Source organism: Micromys minutus (assembly GCF_963924665.1).
Source record: "Micromys minutus genome assembly, chromosome: 11".
Taxonomy (NCBI): Eukaryota; Metazoa; Chordata; class Mammalia; order Rodentia; family Muridae; genus Micromys; species Micromys minutus.
Window position 1 is genome coordinate 54,994,714 of NC_137980.1, and position 26,995 is coordinate 55,021,708.

The window sequence follows — 26,995 nt, forward strand, 5'->3', positions numbered from 1 at the left end:
GCTTCGCCTTGCTCTACCTCCCAGCAGTAGGCTAGAAACGTCACAACACAGATAAATGCTCTGGACACAAGAGCAGGATGCTCCCCTGCTTGCCTGGATTAGGAGGAGTAGCATACACTGGGGAAAGAGAGAGAGGGAGGGAGGGAGGGAGAATATGTGGTATGCATAAAGTGTGTGTGTGTGTGTGGTGTACATGTTTATGTGCATGTGGTATGTATATGTGTGTGTGGTATGTTATGTTGTGTGTACGTGCATGTGGTGTTTGTGTGTGTGTGGAGGGGTGGTGTGTGTGTGGGGTGCTTGTGTGTGTGTTATGTTGTGTGTGTATGTGCATGTGGTGTTTGTGTATGTGTGTGTATGTGTGATGTGTGTGTGTTTGTGTGTGTGTGTAAGCCAGAGGTCAACCTCAGATGCCATTCCTTAAGATCTATCATTTTTGTCTCTCACACAGATCTAAAGCTTTCCCATTAGACCAGACCAACTGACCAGTGAACCCCAGGGACCCACCTGTCTGCCTCCTCAGTGGTGGGATCACAGGGCATGTCACCTGTCTGCCTCCTCAGTGATGGGATCACAGGGGCATGTCACCTGTCTGCCTCCTCAGTGATGGCATCACAGGGGCATGTCACCTGTCTGCCTCCTCAGTGGTGGGATCACAGGGGCATGTCACCTGTCTGCCTCCTCAGTGGTGGGATCACAGGGCATGTCACCTGTCTGCCTCCTCAGTGGTGGGATCACAGGGCATGTCACCTGTCTACCTCCTCAGTGGTGGGATCTCAGGGCATGTCACCTGTCTGCCTCCTCAGTGATGGCATCACAGGGGCATGTCACCTGTCTGCCTCCTCAGTGGTGGGATCACAGGGGCATGTCTCCGTGCCCATCTTTTTATATGGGCTCTGGGATTAATCTCAGTTTCTCATGATGTGTCCACACGGGCACTTTACTGACTAGACTATCTCCTCAGCTCAGGAACTAACATTCATGGCCACCTGCTTTCTGCTAGGAGACCGGACATTGGTGCACGCGGCTTCATTACTCCATTGCCTAGCACAGCTGGAAGGGAGCATTACTGAGTCCATTTCTCAGGAAGTACAATAAAGTCCATAGGTAGCAGGGCAACTGGTCTAGGGTCTCAAGGCCAGTGTGACACCCCCCACCCCAATTCTGCCTGGTCTCATGTAGAAGGTACTAGATAAAGTTCTGCTGGGTGAATGTTGAATAAGGTGATTTGAGCTTTCTGTGTGCAGCATTCTGATTCTAAATCTTTGCCCCCGTAACAGTGTACCCTAGAGAGATTGGAGCCCATCTCTGTAGTCCTAGCTTGCCCAGGACAGCTGAGAAAGGTGCTTTCCGATGGGCTAGGTGTCATGGGATTGTAACAGTACTGTGAAGACTGTGGAAGGGGACACACTGATTCGACAGGCAAGAGTGGTTATGGCCCCTCCCTTCTGTTAAAGCTTCTTAGAGGTCATGGGTTCCTATGACTGACCGACCAGGCTAAGACTTTATTCACTTCCTTCAGGGACAGAGAGGTAGCACCATGTTGGAGGCAGGAAGGGGCTCCTGGGTTGTGTCAGGCCTGATAGTTGCATGGCTGAGCTGGAGTGGCTGAGTAACCCTGAGGGCAGCGACACAGGCAGAGGTCTGGCTTACCGTGGGCAGAAATATCTGTGGAGGAGAGCAACTGCTAGCACAGACAGGATCCCTGTTCTAGAATCGTCTTTAATGGCATGCCGCCTATTTTAATGCAAAGTTCCATCTAGTTGTGTTTTAGAGGCTGTCTGAGGCTGCCCTATGATACTTGTAGCCAGGAAAGGTGGGGTAGATAGAGCTGGAGGTGGGGCATGTCCTTAGGGCTCCTCCTCGTTCATGGTGGATGAGGACCTGCTTTTCCAAGGGAATCCATAGCCCCAAGATGGGACTAATAGGGCTCCATAAAAAATTCTCTCTCTCTCTCTCTCTCTCTCTCTCTCTCTCTCTCTCTCTCTCTCTCTCTCTGTGTGTGTGTGTGTGTGTGTTTTCCTGTGTTATATATGTACATATGTCATATATGTACAGAAGTCAACTCATCTTATTTTCCTCTCACCAGGTCAGTTAGGTTGACCAGCAAGCTCCAGAGAGTCCTTGGTCTCTGCCTCCCACTGCTGAGTCTAGATCCTCATGGCTACAGCCAGCTTTTCCAGGTGCTGGAGCTCTGGTCCTCATACTTGCAGGGCAAGAATTTTACCAATGGAGTCATCTCCCCAGTCCTTATTTTTCAGGAAATAAATTTGGGGAAATCTGCTTCCCTTAACTTCTTTATGAATGACCATAGACTCGGGAACACATGGCCGACCCTGACAAGTCCTGCAGTTAAGAAAGTCTATTCTCTTTATTTAACTTGCTGTTTCTCTCTCACTTCATCCAAAGCACTTTAGAGAGGAGCCTTAGGTATCACCTACGGAACACACTCTAGGGCACACTGGAGTGAAAGACTCCCTCTCATATTTCTAGAAGCCTCTGAGAGACCAGGTCTGGACGGTCAGCCACTGAAGCCCAGGAGCCCCGGGGAGTGGCTCGTACTCTGGGCTGAGCTTGGGTACGGTGCTCACCAGCCTTGGAAAGAAGGTCTGCGGACATCTCAACTAGAGAAACTTGGAATTAGAGAAAGGGGATAGACCCTCAGCCTCTCCTGGAGGAGGGCATCCCAGTCTGCAAGGTTTTCCCACCTGCTGCAACCCCACCCTCTGAGGTGTCAAGTTCAGTCTGCCTCAGATCATGGCAGGGGGTCCCTGGAGGCAGCAGGAGGGGGAGAACATGTGTCCCATGGAGGCAGGTGCCTCGAGCACCCAGCATTTCACACCAGAGGGGCACAGGTAGGCAGGTGACTCTTGTAATTCAGGGGCAAGGTATGCTGGCTCTGGTGTCCCAGAATGTCAAGATGTGCCCTGGGCACTGGCTTCTGGGCAGGGCCCAACGTGCACAGAGTCATCTGGGTTGAGAATCCTCCTACGGCATTAGTCTCTGTAGGGCTGTGTGTCAGGCACCCATTGGCCGGAGCATCATGCGTGTGCCATGCAGTGAGTAGCTGGGGCCTCGGAAGTAGTGCCAGCGGATGCCATTGATCTTGTGCAAATGCTGATGGACTGGATAGTAGATGCCATTGAGGTTGGAGAGGCCACAGGCGTCAAACCACCACCCTAGCGGAAGAGGGAGGACAGAGAGTTTGGAGGAGGTAAGATGTTCTGGCCTAGATTCAGGGAGGATAAGGCTGATAGACTGTCATTTTGGGATGCCAGTGTGCTGAAGGTGGTGGGCTGGGTATGGGCAGAGGTGAAGCCAGGGTTTTTGAGGGTAACAGAGGCTCAGGTCATAGCTCAGACCCATCTGTGACTTCCTGCTGTGTTTCTGACACCCCTATCATCCTCCTTTTTGCTTGATGACCTTCTACTATGCTGTCATACCCTCCTGTTCACTCTAGCAGTCTCTGTGTTTGTGGCTGTCCCTCTGCATGCCCTCTGTGTGAGACATGTGCCTCTCTGCTTCCCTGGGGCTCTGTCCAGTGTCCTCTGCACGCTTCCTGCCCATCGATTGGACTTTAGTTCTCTCCTTGCTGTCTGCTGTCACCTGTACCTCTTTGCCTCTGCCACCTTGGGATCCTGTTTCTGTGACTTGGGTCCATTCTATCCGTGCTGTTCCTGTTCCATCTCCAGCCTCTGGCCTTTTCCCTGCCAGGAGCACCTGCCTGACATAGAGGTGGGCAAAGGAGCTGCCACACTTTTGGTCTCTCCCATGATGTTTCTACCTGGCCTGGGGAGTAGGAAAATTCTCAGACAAGGGTGGGATTGATGGGCATCGTGCCTTCCCGGAGCTACCTTTGGCATCTTCCAGCTGGTCTTGAAGGAAATCTAGGGGTGTTTTAATCAGAAGCACAATCCCATGGGGACTCCAGTGACTAGGTAGAGTCTCACCAGTAACACCCACCTCCAGACATCATCTGGACTCACCCATCTCCTGATATTATTTAAGCACACCCACCTCCAGACATCATCCGGACTCACCCATCTCCTGATATTATTTAAGCACACCCACCTCCAGACATCATCTGGACACACCCACCTCCTGACATCATCTGGACACACCCACCTCCTGACATCATCTGGACACACCTACCTCCTGACATCATCTAAGCACACCCACCTCTAGACATCATCTGGACACACCCACCTTCTGACATCATCTAAGCACACCCATCTCCTGACATCATCTGGACACACCCACCACCAGGCATCATCCTGATACACTCACCTCCAGACAGCATCTGAGCACATTTGCACATGCAGTTATCATTGTCCATGTCTTTGGTGCTGAACTTGGTGCCCTGGGGAGCCAGGCTGTTCTTTCGCCCTGCTGAGCTGTTGCTCTCATTCACAGAGAGGCTGGAGGCAGTGGTGAGGTAGGATAAGAAAGGGGTACAGAGTCAGGCTGGAGCTCCCACTTTGCTCTGTTCTGGCAAAGTTTTCAACCTTTTGCATGAGAAAATGTACCCTGCTGTAACGCTGTCATTGTCCCTCATGGTGGCCCTCCTTACTCGCCACCCTGGCTCACAGCGCTCACTGGATACTGGGCCTTTTATACTGACTGGATTTGGGTCCTAGAGGGCCGTGAGTGGAACACAGGGTAAGGGCAGCAGGTAGAATCCTTTCAAGCATCTGCTCTGGGCCAGCCATTGTTAACAGAGTCTTGAGAAGGTTAGCTCATTTTAATTTAAACCTCATAATATCTTTTCCGATGCAAGGAAAGGGGGATGCCAAGAGCCAAAGGAACCTGCTCAGGTTCTCAGACTCGGTACCCATCAGTGCCAGAGTCCAGTCTGGAGTGGCTGGTGCAGGTAGGGTATGTGCCCTTTGCCTGCCAGCCTTACCACTTAACACAGCAGTTGCTTTATTACACACTTCTTCCATAAAAGTCTCCTAGCTCTGCCAGCCCTCACAGACCAACCTTCGGGGACTCCCCATTGAGGGGACAGAGGGTCTCTTTTTTTGCCAGGCTCTGTGTGAATATACCCAGGCCTCCAGGGTGATCATGACTGTGGAGTTGGGGTAGGGCTGAGCGCCTGGATCCAAACCCCAGCATGTCCAGTCTGTCACTGCCTGTCACTGGGAAGGCATCTCCACTCCACAGAGACTCATTTGCTTATTCGAATGGTGGCAAGAGACTTACTGTGACTTTGTTCACCGTGTGATTTAGTGACGTCAGCCAGTGACGTGTGCTGAGGGGTAGGGAGGTGAGGTTTGGTGAAAGCCCTGCACATTTAGGACAGGCGCAGGTTGGCCTGGCTGGAAAATGTAGGGAAAGCTTGCCGGAGCAACTGAGGCAGGAGCTTGCTTAGGTCACTAAGATGTTCTATGCTATATATACTAATATGTAATATATATTATACAGTATAAGCATATATGCAGTATATAGTATATATAGTATATTTTTATTATATAGAATACTCTATATAATATACACTATATATACTATATATACTTATGTATGTATTTATTTATATATGCTTCTATACTACTATAAGAGGTATATATATACTATATTTACCATATACTATATAGTACAACTATATATGGTATATACTATATAATTATGTATACTATATATAGTATATAAATACTATGTAAATATAGATTTATATATACTACTATATAGAGGGAAGCGGATGTTGGGGACAGACCCAAGGTCTCTATGAGGCTGGCTCGGTCAGTGCCTCTCACCCACAGGCTCTACCTGTCTGTGGTAAGGCAGGGTGTTCATGACCAGCCATGGAGGCCTAAGTGTGCCCTTCAGCATGCTCTCCTAGTCCTTCGGACCTGTGTCACGTACAGCTGTCACCAGCTAGGGGTTCCAGGGTTGGGATTCACAGGTTGCCTTATAGGCTCTGGCTTCTCTCTCTGGCCATCAAAGACTCAGTAATGTTTGTCTCTTCTCTGTGGATCAGAACAGGAGTGAGTGATTCTCTGGGGACCTCTAGCTCAGGGTCCAGGAATCCTTCCATTGATCTCATGTGCCTTAGGAAAACCAGAAACCTGAATCTCTTGTGAATCCCCAAGAGAGTATGAAGTGTCCTACCTGTGTTCAGATGGTCCCTGACATTGCATCTAAGAAACAAGAGCGCCTCCTGCCTGTCACTGCAGGTCCTTTCATCCCTGCCTCTGGGCTTCTCTGTATCTTTCCACTTAGCTTCTGATCTGGAGATAGGACCGGGACAAGCTACTCCTTAGCAGTTTCCAGGGCTTCCCGTGGTTTCCAGGACCCCCATCCCACCCAAGATAGTTCTCCAAGCCTTTCCCATATACATGGACACCGTATGGCCCCAGGAGCCCTAGGTTTGGGGAGTGTGTAATCCAGCTGAATGCCAACTCTCTGCCTTTTTATAATGTGTGTGTGTGTGTGTACCAGGGTACATATATTTTTGTGTGTATGTGGAGACCAGAGAACAATCTCTAGTGTCCTTGCTCAGGTATTTTTGCCCCCCGAGCTCCAGTGAGCCTCCTGTTTGTACTTCTCCAGCGTGGGGGATATAAGCACATGCCACCAAGCCAGACTTCAAAATTTTGGGTTCTGGGGATTAAACTTGGGTTCCGTTCCAATTGTCCAGGATCTCTAGACCCCCAAATATTGCCCCTGGAAGCTACTGCTGACACCCACGCCACTGTCACGATAGTATACAAGCAGCTTTGAGGACACGGCTTTAGACCCGAATCTTTCACTAGTGACCATAACATGCCTGGCACAGGGCAAGTTTCAGTGTCCCTTCCTTGAGTCTCTGAGCCAGTTAAGTGCATGCTGCGTTTTGAGGGTCAACAGAGCTGGGAGCAGGGAGCTCTCCACAGTTCAGAGCCAGAGCCAGAGGCCTACACTCAGTTCACATGCACGTGTATAGGGAGGGCTGAGAACTGATCGTAACTTTGTACGGTGAACACAATCCTTGTGGACACTGTTAGACAGATATCGGGGTGGTGTGGTTCTGCCTTTGAATCTAGTGTTTAAAGATCGCCAACATTTATCCAACACTCTATGCTAGGTGCCTTAGCATAGGTTATCTGATTATGATGCCAGACTCTGGCTCTCCCAGAGAAGGCCATTGCCACATGAGGCTCGTAGCAGTGATAGCAGCTGCGGCACTGTTTACCTTCCTGGCATCATGAGGATGCTTTGGATGGAATCCCACACTTCAGTCTGCACCCTCTGAACTGGATTGAGGGTGTGTTTGGGGCTCCCACTCAGCCTTGCACAGCTCAGCTCTAGGAATGCTCCCCACAGCTCTGCCTCTTGCACCTCAAGCATCAGGGTAGGTCTTACCAGGAAGGATGGCAGGCCTACTCTGCTGGAGGAAGCAGGAACATTTAATAAGAAAAGGGAGGCCTGGGGTAATGCCAGGGAAATCCATTAGACGTAAATTTATGAGGCAACAGACATTTCGAGGTTCCCTTAGAGGAAGTCAAGAGTCTCCTCAGCTTTCAGGAAGTTGTCTGCTGCAGAGGGGGGGGGGGGCAGATGCCAGGATGTCAGAAGGCCAGATGTCAGGGGAAATACTTTTAGCCCATGGGCGAGCTCATGAACTCATTCTGGCCTGGTTCAAAGCTAATTTGAAGATTAGTGAGTATCTCAAAAATGTGACATTGCAGAATGGAGATGCAGAGAAAACCAAGTTCAAGTCCAGGACCCATCTAACTTGTCACTTCAGACAAAGGACTCAGTGTCTCAGGTTCCTTATCACTAAAACATGTATAGTAATGTCTGTCTCACAAGATTAAGGAGAAGATTAGGCAATGTTCAGAGCACAGTAGGCACCCGAGAAATACTTGCTTCTTTTTCTAAACGCACACCATAAACCAGACAGAGGAAGGGGTAGAGATTCTTGATAACCATACACATCCTTATGCCCAGCACTGCTGAAGAGCACAGCGAAGGTCAACCTGATGAGCCCAAGTTTCATTCAGGGCTGCAAATAGCAGTGCCAAGAACCATTCTCTTTCCTTCCAGTGTGAGGACTTTTGCATCTCACCACAGGGCATTGGGACAGACCGAGAAGTCAACTGCCCCTCCTGCCGTCCATAAATGGGGCAGCTAACCTTGGACAATCCCTTCTTGCTCTAGGCATGGTGGCGTCAGTGACAGTTTTTCCACCCCACCCAGTGTCCAAGATGTGCTGAGTGCTAAGTGGCCACCTCCAGATCCCGTGACGTGCACCCAAATGGGGGCCAGATGGTGGAAGTAGGAGACGCCCAGGGAATGACCCTTGGTGCAGACTCTGCAGCCACTTGCCTTGGGACCCCACACCACCCACAAGCCTGGGCACCAAGCCCACCTGTACCGCTGCCTCTCGCTGCCCAGCTGGAAGTTTTCATAGTGGATGGAGGTCTGCTGGCCTTCCCAGTCGTGAAGCTCCACACGTAGCAAGTAGGCTGTTCTGCTGGTGAGGCGGTGTACAGCCTCATTGCCCAGCCAGTGTTCCCTAGCCACATTACCAAAACCCTGTTGGAGAGGAGAGGAAAGGGTGGCTGTGTGCCCAAGAGGGAGGTGGTGTCTGTGGCTGAGGAGCTGGGCCAGCCAAGGTTCCATGGCCACTTAGCCAAGGTCAATGCTAATGAGCAAGTTTATAAGAACAGTGTGCAGAAGCCTGGGACAGGAGCTCCCCTCTAGAGAACAAAGAAAAGGTGTTTATAAATTTTAAGCCCACTAAAAATGACTAAAATTACATTCCTCTAAAGTCAGAAACACTCGAAACTCATTTGTGGTGATGGAAATTGGAACAACCGGGGAACGGCTCCATGGGGAAGAGCAATAGTGGTGTGTGGATGTGGGCGGGGTGGAATCCCCACACACATGTATGAAGCAGAGAGGACACTCACTGGGGCTTGCTTGCCACCAGCCTGGCTCGACTCAAGGGAGTAAGGCAGAGAAGGGCAGAGCAAGACACAATACCCTCCCCTGGCCTCCTAGCATGAATGCAAGTGTAAAGACATGTGCATACACTGCACCAGTGAACTCACACTCACAGATAATAAAATAAAAAGACACAGGGAGATGGGGCACAGGGGGACCGCCCAGGTTCCGGGAAGCTGGGTATTGCGCTGTGAATGGCAGGCACATGGATGAAGCCTGTGGGGAGATTCATGGAGCCCTTCGCTTTATTGTGTGCTCAGCTCCAGCAGGAAGGAAACAGCTGAGCCAGCTGCCAGGTAGGAGTGGCAGAGAACAGTTTCCCAGAGGTGGGATGGAGGCCAAACAGTTCCCGCAATAGAGAAATGTAAGGCTCCCAGTCCTCAGAGTGTCTTTGTAACCCAAGCTCCAGGGTGGCAAGAAACCAATGCCCTTTGGTAGAGAGCAATCTCTCAGGACCAAGGACAGGGGCACACGGTGTCAACTTGCTCTGCAGGCTGCTTAATGCCAACCGCTGTAAGTCCTTATCTAGAGGACAGCTGATGGGCGCTGACTGTTTGATTCCTTGGGAATCTTTTTCTATTTCTTCTTTTATAAACTTCAAGGGCTTTTAGTCAGCTTGCAAAAATTCTTACGTTCAGAATTTAACCAAAAACATAAAATTGGGCACTCCTTGGCATCAGTGCTCTTTGGAGGAGACCCATTTTCAAGAATCTGTCTTAAACTGGGTGTGGTGGCATGACCCTATAATCTCAGCGTTGTGAAGGTGGAGGCAGGAGGATCAGAAGTTGAAGGTCATTTTTCTGCTACAAGAAGAGTTTGAGGTCAACTTGTAATACATGAAATCCAAAAGATGAGGCAGAGGCAGGGAATTTTCTTGCAGATATGTCTCAGATGTATAGAAAGATGAGGAAATTTTAAGAGCCTGGTGGCTCATGCCTTTAATCCCAGCACTCGGGAGGCAGAGGAAGGTGGATCTTTGTGAGTTCTAAGCCAGCCTTGTCTACACAGAACAGCTAGTGCTGTGTAGACTGACCCTGTCACAAACAAACAAACAAACAGTACCAAAAACAATGAAGAAATTCATTCAAACCAGATAGTCAGGGATTTTTGTGTTTCATTCTTCGAATTGTGTGTGTGTGTGTGTGTGTGTGTGTGTAAGTGTCTGAATGTGTGTGTGTGGGGTACCCCAGAGGTCAATGCCAGGTGTCACTACTCAATTGTGGCATTTTTGATTTTGAGATAAGATCTCTCACTGGCCTGGATCTTGGGATTCACCTAGGCTGGTTAGTCTTTGAGCCCCAGGGATCTGTGTCTGTCTGTCTGTCTTTGACTCCTCAGATCTGAAACCACAGACACATGACACCCTTCTCAGCCTTCTGTGGGTTCCAGGATCAAACTTGGGGTCTCTGGTTCTCAGAGCAGCATTTTGTCTACTGAGATACCAACCCAGTTCCTCCTTTGGATAAAAATTTCAATATGCATGTGTTAATTTTTCAAATATTAAAACAGATATTGAATTTCATTCTTAGAACATATGTGAAGAATGCCAAAAGGAGGCTCAATTTGAGACCAGGTCTGGAAAAGTAAGCCAGCCTGGGTAGTTGGCTTCAGGTGAGCCAGAGCTTTCCAGTCTCCCCCACAGCCCCAGCCTGCACGGGCTCTGGACAGAACTTTACCTCTTTGTATTCCTCCCAGGTCCTCTGGAAATTCAGGCTTCCATCCTCCCGGCGCTGGATGAGGGTCCAGCCTCCTCCCTCAGTCTCCATGTCACAGAACACCTAAGGGGAGGTGGAACAGCTCAGCCAGAAGCTCATGGAGAGGCCACAGGTCAAGTCTCAGGCAGCCGAAATGTAACTTGGCTGAACCCTGCTCTCCTCTCACCACCCGAAGGTGAACCTGAAGTCAAGGGCATCAGGAAGTCCAGATGCAGACTCCCCGCCCACTGTCATCTTTCAAGGAGACCCATGACTAATGCCCTCTCAGAGCATTATTTGCTGAGTGGGGATGTTTCTACTGCTAACTCTACACCCTAGTTCTCTGCCAACCAGCATTATTGTGAGAATTTCAGAATAGAGGCTGACTCATGCAAGGTCTTCTATTTGTTATTATTGCAGGGGTGCAGCCAGGGTCAAAGTTCACATTAGACACCTGACAGAAGCAACTTAAGGGAGGGAGGACTTATTCTGTTTAATGGCGTAAGAGTATTTTTCAGGGCATAGTTGCTTGGCACTCTGTACTGGGACAAAACATTATGGTGGTGTGTGCATGTACGTGTGTAGGAGTGTATATGTATGTATGTGATGTGCATGTGTGAGTGTGTGTGATATGTGAGTATATATGTGAATGTGTGTGTATATGTGTGTATGTATGTGATGTGTGAGTATATGTGTGAATGTGTGTGTGATGTGTGTGTATTTATGTGTGTGAGTGTATATTTATGTATGTGATGTGTGCAATGTATATGTGTGTGAATGTGTATATATATGTGTGTGTGTATATTGTGTGTATGTGTGTGTGTGAATGTGTATATATATGTGTGTGAATGTGTGTGTATATGTGTGTGTGTGTGTGTGTATTGTGTATGAGTATATGAATGTGTGCTCTCATTCTGTCTGGCCTGCCTCAAACCTCGTTCCTGAAACTCACACTTCCTCTGACCCCCAACTGCCGGGGACAGTAGCACCCCATCAGCCCATCACCAGCTTCACAGACCCCACTCCTGCTGCTCCTAGACTGTGTGTGAATGAAATAACCTGCTTGGGCAAAGACAAATAGGTGTTCCCCGGGCCCATCACTTACATGAGTGGCTGCCATCTTTATCAACATAGAACACTTTCCTTCTGCCTAGAAGCTTGGTTCTGGGGAAGAGGGTGCCCATGGGTAGACTGCTGGTTTTGTGAACTTATGCCTTACTCCTTCCTTAGAAACCTAACCTGCCTGGTGAGAGTTTCCAGAAACAGGGTTCCCTCTTTCTCTGTGCTATCTGATGGGATAAGGCCTAGTGTTGATCGGGCAGGGTGGGAGGGTCTGTCAGGAGGCCCCCAGTTCAGCAATATTACAAAAACTCTAACCTTAAGAGGCTTTGTCATGTTGGCCTCATGGATGGTGTAGACACCACTGGTGTTGGCTCCAGAGTGTTTGATCTCTGCACAGTCCTGGAACAGCGGCTTAGGTGTCTTTAAGGAAACTGTAACAGGACAGAGCAAACGTCAGCAGGGAGGCCAGGCAGGTGTGGCAGTGCGCGTCTGTAACTCCAGCTCTCTGGTAGCAGAGGTAGGAAGGTCTTGAATTAAAATAAAGGAAAATGGAAAGAGACAAGGGGAGAAGAGAGGGAGAGACTGAGAGAGGGAGAGACTGAGAGAGGGAGAGACTGAGAGAGGGAGAAACTGAGAGAGGCAGAGGAGAAATAACCTGCAGGAAGTGATCAGGCAGCGAGAGGAGACCAGGCCGTACACGTTCTGCCTGAGGTAGCCCAGAGAAAGGAAGATGAAGGCTTTTCCCAGGAGGGGTTGGTGAGCTGAGAACATCCAGGTGAGGGGGAAGTGTGCCTAGAGGAAGCAGCCTGTTATCCACATCCCTGGGTAGGGGACGAGTGAAGGGAGAGACTAGTGTCTACTGTCACCTGATCCTGAAGTAAGGGAAGGGCTCACTGCACAGACAGAGAGGGGAAAGAAAGGACAAAGAGAAGCCGGGGCTTCTGCAGGGTTAGCAGCATCAGACACCATGGGAGGAACTTGACTGCAGGGCTTTGCCACAGTGCTTTGCTTGCAGGGACTGGGCTGGAGCAGAAGACGCCTGCCGGGAGTCATCAAGGAGAGGCTAAGGCTAGCAGGTGGCCTTCCTGGAGGTGGCGAACCAGTTTTGCATGGTCTGTGGTGGGTAAGCTCCATGGCAAGGTTTCAAAGAGACGTCTCAGGATTGCTTCTTGTAGCTGATATGCCTTTCCTGTCATTATTAAATTAATATAAACAATCTCTGGGCATTAGCCCACCCTACTGATTAGATTTCCTGCAGATCAACATAAAGATGAACTTCCATGAATTAATGCTGTTTAAGTGACTTAGTGATGCTATAGAATTCCTAATTGATTCAAATAATTTTCGAAAGAAGGTTTTTGGAGATGGTTTTAGTTGCTTGGCTAGAAAGGGGTAATAAAATTAGAGCTAAGAGTAGAATTGCCCCCTCATAGAGTAAGCAAAGACTGTGTGATAAGAAATACAATGAGCCTTCATAATCACACTTTAAAAAAAAAAGAAGAAATAGGCTTGGGACAAGTTTGTGTTCAAGAAAAAACATTTCATTTAAGTCTAAGGATAAAGCCACAGGTGTGCATAATAAAGCAAGGCCATGTAAAAACTCTTGCTTTGAACTTGTAATAAGCTTATTGCATGAAACACTGCTTTGAATTTAATATCAACATCTTCCTTTAACTCCCATTTTATGTAATGTTTTATCTCTGAGGTAATTTTCTAAAGAACTTTTTGTCTATGAATGTATAAAAAGACCAGCAAAAACAAATAAAATTGTTGGTTGGATGGTTTGGCTGGGGGTGGGGGGGGGTCTCTGTCCCATCCATCTATCCATCCGTATGTCCATCCATCCGACCATACATCCAAATGTATATGTCTGTACGTATATGTGTGGGTATGTGTGTATGTATGTAAACATGCATGAATACTTGTGGAGTATGTGAGACAGGTAGCTGGGCCCAACAAGAATGTAAGTGTGTTAGTGTGTAAACAAGAATACGAATGAAAATGTAAATGTATGTACGAGTGTATGTGTCTTTGCACATCTGCCTGTACAAAGCATCTTGGTTATTTTCTTTCCCATCCTCTCTGGCTCACAGAGTTAACCATCCTAGCTGGAGAGGCTTCTGGCTGTCAGGACAGAGAAAGAGGTGACAGCCATCAGTTTGTATTAATTTCCCACTGCTAGGCAACAGGTGTTAGTCACCCAAGCCAGTGGTTTTTAACATAGAATAAGCAATACATTTTTTAGGAATTATTGGCAAACATTCAGTATAGAGAGCTAGAAGGCCAGAGGCCGTCAGTCTTTAAAGCCACCTCTACATCCGATGCTATGTCCTGCTTCAAACCATCCAGGCCAGGCTGGTTCCCGGCAGATGTTAAAGTAGGCTCCAGTGCATGGAGAAGGCAGGTGATACCTGTCTTCCATGGAGACACTTTCATGTCTCAGGGCATAACCTGAAGCACAGGCTGAGGACTGACCTCCCCTTCCCGGCGTGCCTTTCAAAGGGGACCTGGGCTTTCTTGTGGCCCTCTGAGAAACTGGATCTCCTGCAGCCCCAGTTAGAGAACCCCTCATCCTGTCCTCCTGGAAGTTGACCACTGGCCTTCAAGGGCCCATGTACATTCCCCAAGCAATGTGTTCTTGAGACCAGGAGACTTAATTTAATGACTGGAATCATCCATGACTCCAATATATACAGGAAGTTAAAAATCCTCTCTCTGGCTCACTTAGTAGGCTTGGGATTAGATTTTGCTAGGACCCAATCTCTCTGAGAGGCAGGTACCTAAAGATGGAGCAAAAATTGTGAAGGGATGGTATTAATACAACAAACAAACAACCCAGCAGGATGCTACTGGGGGTGTGACTTCCTGTTTGAGCCTTATACCTGGATGGTGGCTCCCAGATCTTGGCATTGGAAGACATGTTTGAAGGAGATTACTCCATACCACAAATGAAGTGTCTAGAATGTTTCCTGGCCATAGGGAAGGGGAGGCCAGCAAATGCAAGCAACATATGGCTTGGAGGTAAAGCAGAGACAGGCTACACTGTACTTAGTGAATCAGGGAGAGCTGGGAGCTGGCCTGGTTTTCTAGCTACTCTCTCTGAGGCTCTGTCTACAGCCCATTTCCTCAGTGAAAAATAACAGAAATAACAGTCCAGTAAAAGTGCTTTCACCTGAGACTGTTGTGTTGCAAGGTTTCCTAGGAGCCAGGTTCTGCTGGGAGCATCTTGGGGTCAGGAAATGAAAGATTCAGGGGACAGCTTAAAAATAAAGCAGGGGCAATATGGCAGTGGGGTGTTTTGGTGGAATGTGTGTCCTGGATCCTCATCTTTCCAGTTTGGTACAACCTCCCACTGGACTTAGGGAACAGTCATTCAACCTCAGTGGGAGGAGAAAGAACTATGGACCCGCAAGTAAAGGCTCCAGCCCAGGTCCTGTCCTTGTCAGTGAGAACCCCACATATGTGGGACTCACTCAGATGGTCCCACTGCCAGGGCTGTGCACAAGCCCGTAATGGCTTCTAGTCACTGCATATCCTGCCGTTTAGAAAGCATCTACCTCCTCCACTCATGGCTTTCCTAGCCTGCTGGACTTAGGGTGAACTCAGGGTGGGATCCTTGGCCCCAATTCCCACCAGCCTGGAGCTCCTTTACCTGCTTGAAGCTTACAGAAGGCCCAGCCTCCCCCAAGGTGGTTATTCTACAGCAGGAGCCCCTTCGGCTTCTCACTCACCCCTTACTAGTCTGTGCTTTCTAAAAGAAGTCCCACCCTGTCTGGCCTCTCTTGTGCCCCCTGCTGGCCTTAGGCTGAAGTACCCTCTTGGTGGCTCAGCCCCTTCGCATTCTGAGACAGAAATCTAAGTAAATGTACCTGGCAGACAGTGGGCCCTTTCCTTCTCCTTCCCACTGAGGCCAGGCAAACAGTAAGGAATTTTACAGGAGATTAGCCATGACAGCTGTGTGATTCTGAGTCCCTGCCACCCAAGCCCCTGCCTGGCACACGGTTGGTGCTCAGTAAACGGTGGTTAAGTGGCTGCAGATAGAACCAGGCATGGCAAGAGGCCGCGGAGCAAGCTAGGAGTGGTTCTTCTTTCTGTGGTTGGCTGAGGATGTCACATTTCTTCCCACTTCCATGTGGTTTTTTTAAAGCCTTGGAACAGCAGCACCAAAGGGAGAGAAGTCTTGGCATTTGTTTCTAGCGCTTCCATTCTTTGGGGAAACCGAGGAATCGGTGTAGCAAGCTAAGCTGAATAACTGGGTATGGTGGCACATGCCTTTAATCTGAGCACTTGGGAGACAAAGGCCAGTCTGTGATACATAACAAATTCCAAGTTAGTACAATATGGTAAGACCTGTTTTTTTATTTTATTTTATTTTATTAAAAAAAAAAAAAAAAAAAAAAGAGCTGGGACACAGACTTATTAGTGTAAGCTGTGGTTACCTGTGTTGTTAACATTTCCATTCAACAGATGGAAAAACTGAGGCCAGAAGTGGAACAGAGGCATAGGTAAGATCGCCCAGGAGACAAGGGCAGAGTCTGAGTTGGACACTCTCAGGGGCTACTGTGGTCAGTGTGATAACTGTTCATCAATTTTCTCTTTTGCAAATAGGAGGAGAGACCTATGCTCTCCCACAATGGGTCCCTGCCCTCAGTGGCTCAGGAGGCTACTCTGCGAGGAGGAAGGGTCTCCCTTCTGTCTTTGGCTCTCCACCCAGCCCATGCTCACCTGGGTGCTGGTCCTGAGCTACAATCCGCACTAGGTGCTGTACTAACTCCATCAGCTGCTGCTGCTGCTGTTGCAGGGAGCTGGAATTGCTGCTGAGGGCTTGCAGACTGTGCTTCAGGTTAGCCAGGGCCCCAGTCTGATGGCCCAGGAGGCTCTGCAGTTGTTCCCTCTTGTCTTGGAGGCTGTTAAGCTGGGCCTGATGCTGTGTTTCCAATGCCTGCAGCCTGTTCTCCAGGGCCCTGCCAGGTGGGACACAGGGGTGAGCCTAAGGTCTTCACTCCAAGCATTCACCCCCCACCCCAAGCTTTGGTGGGGCTGGACACACTGTGCAGAGGCTCAGAGTCACACAGTCTGGTAGTTTGTGTCCACTATAACTCAGATCAAGGAAGAGAGAGAGAGGGAGAGGGAGAGTCACATGAAAAGGAGTGAGCAGAGGAATGAGGTCAGGATGGAAGGACCCAGCAGCAAGCTAGGAGCCATAATCACAAGCCCAGAAAGGATGTGTTTTGACCTTGTGGAGATAGTCTCTACAAATTGTGGGCATGGATTCTGCTTGTATGTGAGAAGTGAGAGGCATTATAGCTGCCCAACAGCCAGGACTGCTAGGTTTGTTCTGTTGTGGTGTTCTTGGGATTGAGCTATAGCCATGGGAGGAAGGAGGAGAAGGTACTGGCAGAGAGTTAGGAAGGGGGGCAGGTACCAGCCTGCCAGAGCCTCTGGTGGGATCTCAAGTATGGGAGACAAAAGAAGAGAGGAGGAAGAAGGAAGGAATACATGGCAGTATGGGGGTGCAGCAGTATGGGGGTACTGGGGACAGACAGGGTGTGGAAAGACTATGAGCCTCAAGGGTAAGAGGAAGGAAGGAGAACCCTGTGATGGGCTTTTATAGAAACAGTGGCAGAGAATGGCATCATCTGGCATCAGTGGGAGGAGAGGCCTTTGGTCCAGTGAAGGAGCGTTTTCCCAGAGTAGGGGAATGCCAAGGCAGTGAGGTGGGAGTGGGTGGTTGGGAGAGGGAGCACCTTCATGGAGGCAATGGGAGGGGGAGGAGGTGGGAGTGGGGGGGGAGGGGATAACATTTGAAATGTAAATACAGAGAATATCAAATAAAAATGATAAAAAACGAAATAGAAAAGGTACAGAGGACAGGCTTGCACTTGCTGTGTTGTTGTTGTTGTTTTTTTTTTTTTTTTTTTTTTTTTAATTTGCTTGCAGTACTAGGGGTGAAACCCAGGCAAGTGTTCTGAGTTCCTTTAAACCACACAGTTCTATTGGAGCAACCAGCACGGGGCACATCTGGCATGAAGAGCCAGAAGTGTTTAAGAAAAGCTTTCTACTTGGCCCCTCCTCTTGAGGCATTTCCTCTTGTCTGTGGGGGATGGAATGTGGAAGCGTTGGTAGACGAGTGAAAAGCCAGAAATGACCTTAATGACCTTAATGTCCATTGACCAGGGCCTGAGAAATAGGCACTGAGGAACTCTGGGAAGTCAGAGAAAGGACCAATGTGATCATGTGATCCCTCAACAGCTGAACTGAGCTGTGGACCTTGGGTGTCGGATTTCCTTCCCTCATTTCTACCCCAGGGCTGTTTGTTTGTTTTTTCCTTTTGGTCTGTGTGTAAGTCCAGGTGTCCCTGTGTACGCTAGGAACCGCTTTCTCCGGACAGGGCCACTTCGGGCTTGTGCATGCACAGTCACAGAGCCCAGTTAAAGCGCACAGGGTGGCTTGTGGGGTATGAAAAGTGCATCTCAATAAAACAGTGGAAATTGAAAGCAGAAAGAGAGAGATGGATGTGGTGGGACAAACTTATCATCCCAGTGCCAGAGGCTGAGGCAGGAGGATAGAAAGTTTGAAGTCAGCTGGGCTACATAGAAGGAACCTGTCTCAAGAGAAACAGAACAGACAAAATGACCAAAAAAAAAAAAAAAAAAAAAAAAAAAAGCCAACAACAAAAAAATTCCAGACAAGGGGGATGGGTGGTGTTTCTACATGTGTGTGCACGAATACATGCATGTGTGTGTGTGTGAGCATGTGTACTGGTGTTCATATGTATACATGTGTGTGTGCATATGTAATTGTGTGTGAGTGTGTATGTGTGTGTTCATGTGCATGCATGCACCACATGCCAGCAGTACAAAAAGAAGAAAGACAGGAAGGAAAGACTCAAAGAAAAATGCATAGCCTCTGATACCAAACGCTGTAGGCAGGCCTGGTGCTATGAGCTCCCCCCAGCCATGGCCCCAGTCCTGGCTCCGTCCTAAGGAGCTCCTTCGTCCCAGTACAAACCCAGGCCCCAGTGCTATGTGACACTGTCCAGGCCCAGCCTCTCAGCCCAGCTCTAGTCCTGTCCCAGCTCACCTGTTGCGGCCCTGCAGCCGCTGGAGCTCGCGACTCTGCATCAGCATCTGCCTCTCCAGTTTGTTGGTGGACAGTGAGCTCGCCAGCATTTGGGTCTTCATGTGTGATGTCTGGTTTAGGACCTGTCCCAGTAAGCAGGAGGATTGTGGGGATGCGTGCTATGTAGTTCCAAGGGCCTGCCACTCTTGAAGCTTGCCAATCCATTGCCATGGTCTGAAGCTATTAGTTTCCATGGCTACTAACTTACTACCATTCATAGGCCCTACCTGGTTTCTAATTGGTCCTTCCTCATTACTGTATTTGCATATCAGTGCTAATCTCCTGGCTGTTGGGGTTCCAGAGGTACAACCTTGACCCCACACAGAGTCCATTGGTCCTATCTTCCAAATGACCCCTAATTACTCCCTTCCCTTCAAGGCCATATGGAATCTTGGCCTCTCCAAGCCTAGCTTCAGTTGCCAACTTGACAGTCCGGAGTTACTGGAGGGAGTCCCAGTTAGGTGTCTGTTTCTATAAGACTGGCCAGTGGGTGAATCAATGGGACATTTTCTTGATTGTTACTGACATGGGAGGGCTTAGCCCACTGCGAGTGATGCTTCTCCTGGGCTACTGGTCGTGAGTTGCATAAGAAAACAAACTGAGCAAGCCACGGAGAGCGAGCCAGTGTGCAGCATCCCTCTGTGGCTCCCGACTCTGTTCTTGCTTGAGTTCCTGCCTTGACTTCCTTCCATGGTGGACCGTTACCTGGGCATATAAGTTAAATAAACCCCTGCCTCCCTAGATTTCTTTTAAAGTCATAGCGTTTATCACAGTAACAGAAAAGCCATGTAGCTTCACTGTTGACTGTCGCCCAGTGTACTGCGCCGGCCTCACAGGGCTCCCTGTTCCTGCCTTATGCACTTCAACCCTTTCCTGCGGCAGCAGTCTGAGGTGGCCTTTCATGCTGTGGCCCCTTTACTCCCCCTTGGCTCAAAATCTGTCTGTGAAAAGCTGATCCTGACTAGGCCCATGACTCAGTTTTTCTCTACTACCTCCCTGCCCTATCCCTCGGGACACTGGCCCTCCATGTTCCTGGAGCAGCAAGCAGGCTCAATCCCACCCACTCACTGGAGCTCCACCCACTGGAGCTCCACCCACTGGAGCTCCACCCACTGGAGCTCCACCTACTGGAGCTCCACCCACTGGAGCTCCACCCACTGGAGCTCTTATGTATGCTGTTCTCCCTGTCTGGGATGCTCTTCCTAGCAACTTGGCTTATATCCTAGCAACACTGTATCCCAGTGTCCTTCTGACCTTGCTGTCTGGACTCATCGCTTCCCATTCCACCCCTGGGCCCAGCAGCATACCCTTCTTTTTCTCTCTGTGTGCCAGTTCCCTGGCAGGGTCACTGAGTAACATACAAGGGCTGTGTATCCCGCTTGCTTTATTGTTGAGTTCCATGGCAATAGGATGCCTTGATTGATTTGCTTTCTGCGTTAAACTGGAACCAGTGTCTGGCACACAGGAGGGGTTGCTCCTTCTTTGTTCCCTGCTCCCTCTCACCCTCTTGGCTGCCCTGCTTGGCCTGCTGAGGTCACAAATTCTCTTTATCATCTAGTTCTCCCTGTGCACTTTAATTCCTGGGGCAGGGACTTTATCAGTGTTGCCTTTGCCCAGTGCCCAGCACAGTCTTGGCACCACTGTAGAGGGAGATGACTGGTTATGTGAACACATCATTAGGAAGAGGAGGCCAAGGGCCTTCAGGCCCTGACCTCACCAGGACAGTGACAGAAAAAGCCAGGAAGCCTGCAGGATCATCCTGGCCTTCCGGTGGCTCTTCCGTTACCTGTGCCTCCATAGCAGTCAGCTTGTGGCTCTGAGCCATGGTCTGGTTCATGAGGTTGGCGCCCAGTGCCAGCATGGTGGTAGTCTGGTTCTGGATTGTGTGCTGTTGGGCCTGTGCCAGGTCTGATCTCAAGTTCATCTGGATGGACTGCTCCAGCTGCAGGGAGACAGAGAACTGTGGTGAAATGGCAGGGGCTGGGGAAGCCTCCTGTGATTCCTTCCCATGAAGCTCCACGGCAGAATACAGATCAGCAGCTACACGTGGATACCGAGCTGAGAATGTACAGCTCCCCTCTCCCAGGTTTCCCTCACTGCCTCTCTCTTTATTCTTGTTCCAAACAGTCTGCCCCCCACTGGTAGCCAGAGGATCCCACTGAAACTAGGTAAGTCCTCCGTTGCTCTGTGTTAACCCTGGGCTCCCATCTCACAAGGAAAGCTGAAAATGTTGACTTGTAGATCCCTCTATAGCTATCCCACCCCTCCCTTCATCCTTCCCTTCATTTGTCATTCTATTGCAGAGGTCACACCCCCACACTTCCCTCCTATACAAGCACACCCCCATCTTAGGACCTTTGACCATGCTGTACCCCTGTACTCTCTCCAGAACCCTTTCCCCACTCACATCACTCCCTCATGTAGGTTCATTGGTGTTACACATTTACCATTCCCTAGGTTTGAGCCAAGCATCTCTTTTTATCTCTCTTACTCTCCAGAACGTCAATAACAATCTTGCTCAATACTTCATTGCTACATTGAGGACAGTGTCAGGTACCCCAATCCCTAGGGGGGAGCCAGCCTGTGGTGAGGTTGGGAGTGGGCTCATATCTTTTCCTTGCACAGGCTTCCATGTCCATCTGCCAAGCTGAACTTTCTCTTAGCCCTGCTGTCTGCCAAACAGGGCTGAGCTCACAGCATCCAAGTGCCCGGACCCCACGAGCTGGCTTCCTTTCTTTGGCAGGACTATATTCTTCCTGAGAGTCTATGGTGCTCGTCTCCTTGGAAGCCAAGAGCAAGTTGGAGAGGTGGACAGTGAGTTCTCGGCTGCTCCTTTGCTGCTTTTGGCTGCACACACTGCTTGGATCCCCTCCACTGTCTCTCAGGCCAGAACTCAGGCTTCCATAAGGTTCGCTGGAGACACTCAAAGGGGTCCTTGGAAGGTCAAGGCTCTCGGGAGGGGTGCATGATGGGAGTTCATGCTCCCTCAGGCAGATTCTTCCTTCGTGTTTCCTCCCTCTGTCTACCCATCTTTTCCTGCTTTGAGCGCTTTGGATGGTGTGTGCTCCATTGCCAAGTCCTAGTGGTGCATACATAGGAAGAGTGATGGAATTGTGTAGAGGGCACATGGATTAGCCTCAGTTGGGAGCTGGTTAGAAAATGTGGCTTTCCAGAGCTGGCCCAATACTACCGAATGTGGAACCAGGGAAGAGGCAGCTGTGTGTTCTTTAATAAACCTCCAGCTAAAACCAGCTGAGACCTCAAAGTGGAGTACGCAGGGAGATGGGTGGATCAGTGTTGAGCTTCTCCAGGCCTCTGCCCTGTACCTTCCTTCTTCCTCTGTGCTCACAAATACACCTAGAAACTAGGACCCGGGCTGGAGAAATGGCTCATGGTTAAGAGCACTGGCTGCTCTTCCAGAGGTCCCAAGTTCAATTACCAGCAACTACATGGTGGCTCACAACCATCTGTATTAGGATCTGATGCCCTCTTCTGGTGTGTCTGAAGACAGCTACAGTGTACTCATACACATAAAATTAAAATAAGTAAATAAATAAATCTTAAAAAGAAAAAAAAGCCCTAGGACTCCATCCCTGAAACTGCCTCCCAATTTTTCTATTCCCAGAGTGTTAGTCCTCACCTTCTATCTTGTTGCAGACTGGGTCTATGATTCCTCCTACTGACTAACTGGCTCAGAGCTTCTGGAGAATTCTCTTCTCTCTCCCCCATCCTACAGAAATGCTGGGATTATGAACATGTACCACCCACATCTTGCTTTCTATGGGTTCCGGGGATCCAAACTCAGGTCCTCATGCTTGTGTGGCCGGTGCTCTACCCACAGGGTGGTCACTTTGTTATGATCTCCTTGCCCTTCTAGTTCATATGGACCTGTCACCAGCACAGCTGCTGGGCATACACCCAAACGTGCTCTTCCTACAACCTGGGCACCACCAAATCCTCCCTCTCATGGTCCAGCCTTGGACTCTGGCGTTTTGCTCCTTCTTTCCCTCGGTCAGGGGTCCTCAACAAGGGACCAGAAGGTCTGTGAAGAGACCCCTTGAGTGAGTGCAAGATGACATTGAACGTGGACTTGTGACTACAATTTGGTATTTCCACTTTAGTTCAGGCCATAAAGAAGCAGAGGTGGCCCAGCAGGCCTTGTGACTCCATGGCAAAGAGAAATTCTTAAGACTTAGCATCCTTAGCATGCTGTCTACAGAACCTTTTGTTTCGTTTTTCTTACTCACTGTGACTATGGAATTATGGGAGTTATCAACCCACCACTGGATGAGGCAACAGTTTTACCATCAGTTTGGTCTTTAGTATTTGGATTATGACAACAGTATTATTAGATATTGTTCTAGGGGCCTTGACTTCAGTTTTCCTTGTGTGTGTGTTTGTGAGGCCTTTTGAGACAGGGTTTATTAAGTAGCTCAGTGTTTAGGAAAATGGCCTTAAACTCATAACAACCCTCCTGCTTTAGCCTCCTGAGTGTTAGGGTCACAGGCCAGTGTCACCATACTTTGTTGATTTTTTAAAAATTCTTCTTTCTTTTTTAGCTTTATTTGTATTTATTTATGTATATAAGTGTTCTATCTGCATGTACACCTGCATGCCAGAAGGAGGCATCAGATCCCATTACAGATGGTTGTGAGCTACCATGTGGTTGCTGGGAATTGAACTCAGGACCTCTGGAAGAGCAGCCAGTGTTAACTGTTGAGCCATCTCTCCACCTCCCCATACCTAGTTGATTTTATGACTTTCTCTGGGGCCAGATACTGAAGGGCCCAGTGCTCCAAACACCCTAGGATGCTGCCTGTGTGCTTTGGCTACTCTGGGGACCTCCAGAGCTCATGAATCACCAATTCCTTTGAGAAATTCTTCCTGGATACGCCTCCATATCTGCATAGGTTTCAAACAGGCACCTCTAAAATCCAATATGGGGAAATACACCTACAATTCCAGCACTTGGAGGTAGACAAGAAGATGAGTAATGTAAGGGTATTCTCAGCTACTTAGCGAATTCAAGGCCAGCCTGGGCTACATGAGACCCTATCTCAGAACAATCAAACAACCAGACTCTCTGACTCTACTTCCCTCCATGTTCCTGCCCTCATTTTGCTCTTCTCAGTGAATGGCCCCACCCCTCCCTGAAATCCCAACCAGACCTTAATCTTAACTCTGCTCACCAGACATATTCTGCTATTAAATCTATTTCTTGAGACCCCAGCAAGAGCTTCTGGTCTGTTTACCTCTTTCATCAGCTCCCCAGGGATGCTACCAAGTAGCTGTCAGGGTTCAACAATGGCTAGGCTATACCAGACACTGCTGGGTCTACATTTAGATTCTTCTCAGCAGGAACCTTCTGGAACATGGATTAGATGTAGACTCCAGGGCCTCAAGTTTCTTCCTAGCAGCAAATTCGTTCCTGAGTGGAGAACTTTCTAGACACCTCTCCACACCTCTCCTACCCAGGGCAGGTTCCAAGTTATAATTCACATCTAGGAAACCCAATGTTCCACTGGGCCTCCTTCATATAGAAGTCAGGGTGACTTAGGGCCCTCTTGAGTGATTAGGGTTCCCTTAAAGCAGACTCTCTTCTCTCCCCTAGTGGGCCTGTGGCTGTAAGTAAATGGGTGGGACATAGACCATCCACAGCTGGATTCTATTACTGGATCTGCTAGCCCACCCACTGGCCTGGGCCCTCAGCAGATAATCCCAGCCATATGGCTTGGTTCAGCCAGGCTGGGTTTCTGGATACCAATACCAGGCTAGGCAGGCGCCTGGGGATGGCCCCAGGCGGAGGCACCAGCCAATGGCTATGGAAAGGAATCCAATCCACTTGAGAAACTGACACAGGCAGGTCTGCTGTTAATTGGGCATCAGACTGTCAATGCCTTTTCTAGCACCTTGGAGCAGCACAGTCCCATAATATGAGCCAGTGGCTTGCATATCCACCCCCAGCCTGTACTTCACCTTGGCCCTGGGCTAGAAGTCAAACTCTGCTGCATTTCAGCATGTGCTCTGGAGGGGTTCTGCAGGCCCCTGGGCCTCATTTTACAAATATGTTTTATGGGGACAGTAAGCACGGCTTTGTTGGGAAGAAGGCATGAAGAGGGGAGAGCAAAGGAAGTCTCTCACCAGGCAGAGACTAAGGATGAAAGGAAAGACCCTCTATGCAGACCTAGGTGGGTGTGTGGCTTCGGTGGCTAAGCAGTCCAGGCGAGCCTGTTTTGTTCTTGTGTTATCTATATAAATGGATCTTAATTGGAAAATAGCTGAGTAGCTGAACTCCAGTCGCCCTGTGGACTCCAGTCACAGCGACAGGTTTCCAAAGTGAAAATCACAGACTCAGTGTCTGCAGATGTGGGATTCTACTAAGGGGACCTTTTAGTAAGTTATAATCTGCCTTCATCAGGCCTTGGATGGGAGGGCGTGACTTCAAAGGGGCATAGGAATGCTTAGGGATGCTGGCATTACCTTATATATCATAAAATGGCAGCACATGGATTTTCCTATATGTGAATTATGTCTCAATAAGAAGAAACCTGCTAACACAAAGTTCTAGAAAATGTCCCAGATATATAATTAGAACTGTTTTCTTACACTGAAGTGGGACCTTGGGTTTCTGGCACGTGCCCACTCAGGCACACTTGCTTTGTGCTGGCTCCATCCTTGGGATGGGGAGTCAGGGATGAGCAGAGCTGACAAGTCTTCTGATTCCAGACAAACCAGGCAGGAAGAACACTTGGGGCAAGCTGAGAGGGAGGGATTTCAGGCTGAGGGAAAGCAAGAACAAAGGCCCCCAGGGAGATGGGAGTGTGCATAGGATTTGAAGACAAAGGCTTGCAAACAAAGCTATGCTCCTTGTGTCTTTGAGGGGGGCTGGGGGGAGCACAAAGCTCAGGATTCAGATAAGCAACTGTTTACTGTTAGTGCTGTTGGGTCACTGGTAGCCACCCTCTCAGCCTCTACCCCCAGGGCTGCTGAGAACACAGTGGAGAGCCGTGTGGTTATGTAACCAGTGAGTAAGAAACCCCAGGACGTGTATGTATGGCAATGCTGGGTTACAGCTTGGCCGAGCCACATCACCGCTGCGTTACAGAGACGTTCCAGAGTCGTGAGGGAACACAGCCACAATCAAAGTGCAAACTCACTCCTGTCATGGCAGGGATGCACTCCTGTTATGGCATGGTCCTACCCTTGTGGAAAGATGCTGGCGATGTGCTCTCTGTGTGCACGGATAGAGGACAAGGATGGCAAGCTGTTAGACATAATGACCGGCATCGGGGAGGAATGACGATGGGGAGAGGACATCTCCTGTTGATAGTGTACGTCTCAGAGAAGTTTGGATTAAAATTTACAGTGAGAGGTCTGAAAGCTGGCGCAGCAGGTAAAGCCTGAAGACCTAAAGTCTAATCCCAGGAACTTACTCCTGCACACTAACCTCTGATCTCAGTGTGTGTGTGTGTGTGTGTGTGTGTGTGTGTGTTTCAATTTCAATGTACATGTCTGTAATTTTAACTAACACACACACACACACACATACACACACACACACACACACACACACACACACACACACACACATTCAAGTCTCACTGTAGCCCAGGCTGGTCTTGGACGCTCATCTTCTCCTGTCTCTATCTCCCAGTTAGGCTACAATTTTAACTTTTTTTTGAAGGCAGGGAACCAAGAAGAATGGTGTGAACAGCAAGTTCTCCATTCCTGCCCAGCTGCAATTTCCCCAGCTGTGGCCACTGGGAGAGAGGCCCTGGTGACATTCCTCACAGCCTAGCCAGTTGAGATCCCCTGCTAGGAGCTCACTCAGCACTGCCTTCCCAAGGGGAATAGCTGAGTTACAGAAACGCTGTACCAGGCCACACTTCTGAAAGGTCCTCTGGACTAAAGCCACTGGGTGGCACTGAGCAAAAGGAACACTTCATTCAAACTTGAAGCTCTGCCCCGCCTCTCGTCAGAGCCAACAGTTCCAGCACACTGAACACTGACTGTGAGGACTGCCAACATACAGACAGGATTCTTCTGATATCAAGATGTTTTCAAATAAGAAGTCAAAATAACGATGAGTCATGCTTGAGGTCTACACACACATAGTCTTTCTCTTTTCCTTACTGCAAACCTGCAATTTGTTAGGAATCTCTCAAGAAATGCCATTTACAAAGGAATGT

The 26,995-nt window shown here is 49.1% G+C and overlaps 1 protein-coding gene across 1 annotated transcript in view; it reads right to left on the reverse strand.

Moving 5' to 3' along the window:
• Positions 1 to 3,018: 3,018 nt before the first annotated feature.
• ANGPT4 (angiopoietin 4) overlaps positions 3,019 to 26,995 on the reverse strand; it is a gene marked incomplete at both ends in the record, with an annotated part of 30,243 nt that continues 6,266 nt past the window's right edge. The window contains 8 exons of the mRNA XM_080925389.1: positions 3,019 to 3,179; positions 4,288 to 4,418; positions 8,351 to 8,517; positions 10,605 to 10,706; positions 12,000 to 12,115; positions 16,410 to 16,648; positions 18,768 to 18,889; positions 20,593 to 20,748. Of these exons, the coding sequence (XP_080781515.1) occupies positions 3,019 to 3,179; positions 4,288 to 4,418; positions 8,351 to 8,517; positions 10,605 to 10,706; positions 12,000 to 12,115; positions 16,410 to 16,648; positions 18,768 to 18,889; positions 20,593 to 20,748 (1,194 nt within the window). The remainder of the gene's footprint in view (positions 3,180 to 4,287; positions 4,419 to 8,350; positions 8,518 to 10,604; positions 10,707 to 11,999; positions 12,116 to 16,409; positions 16,649 to 18,767; positions 18,890 to 20,592; positions 20,749 to 26,995) is intronic.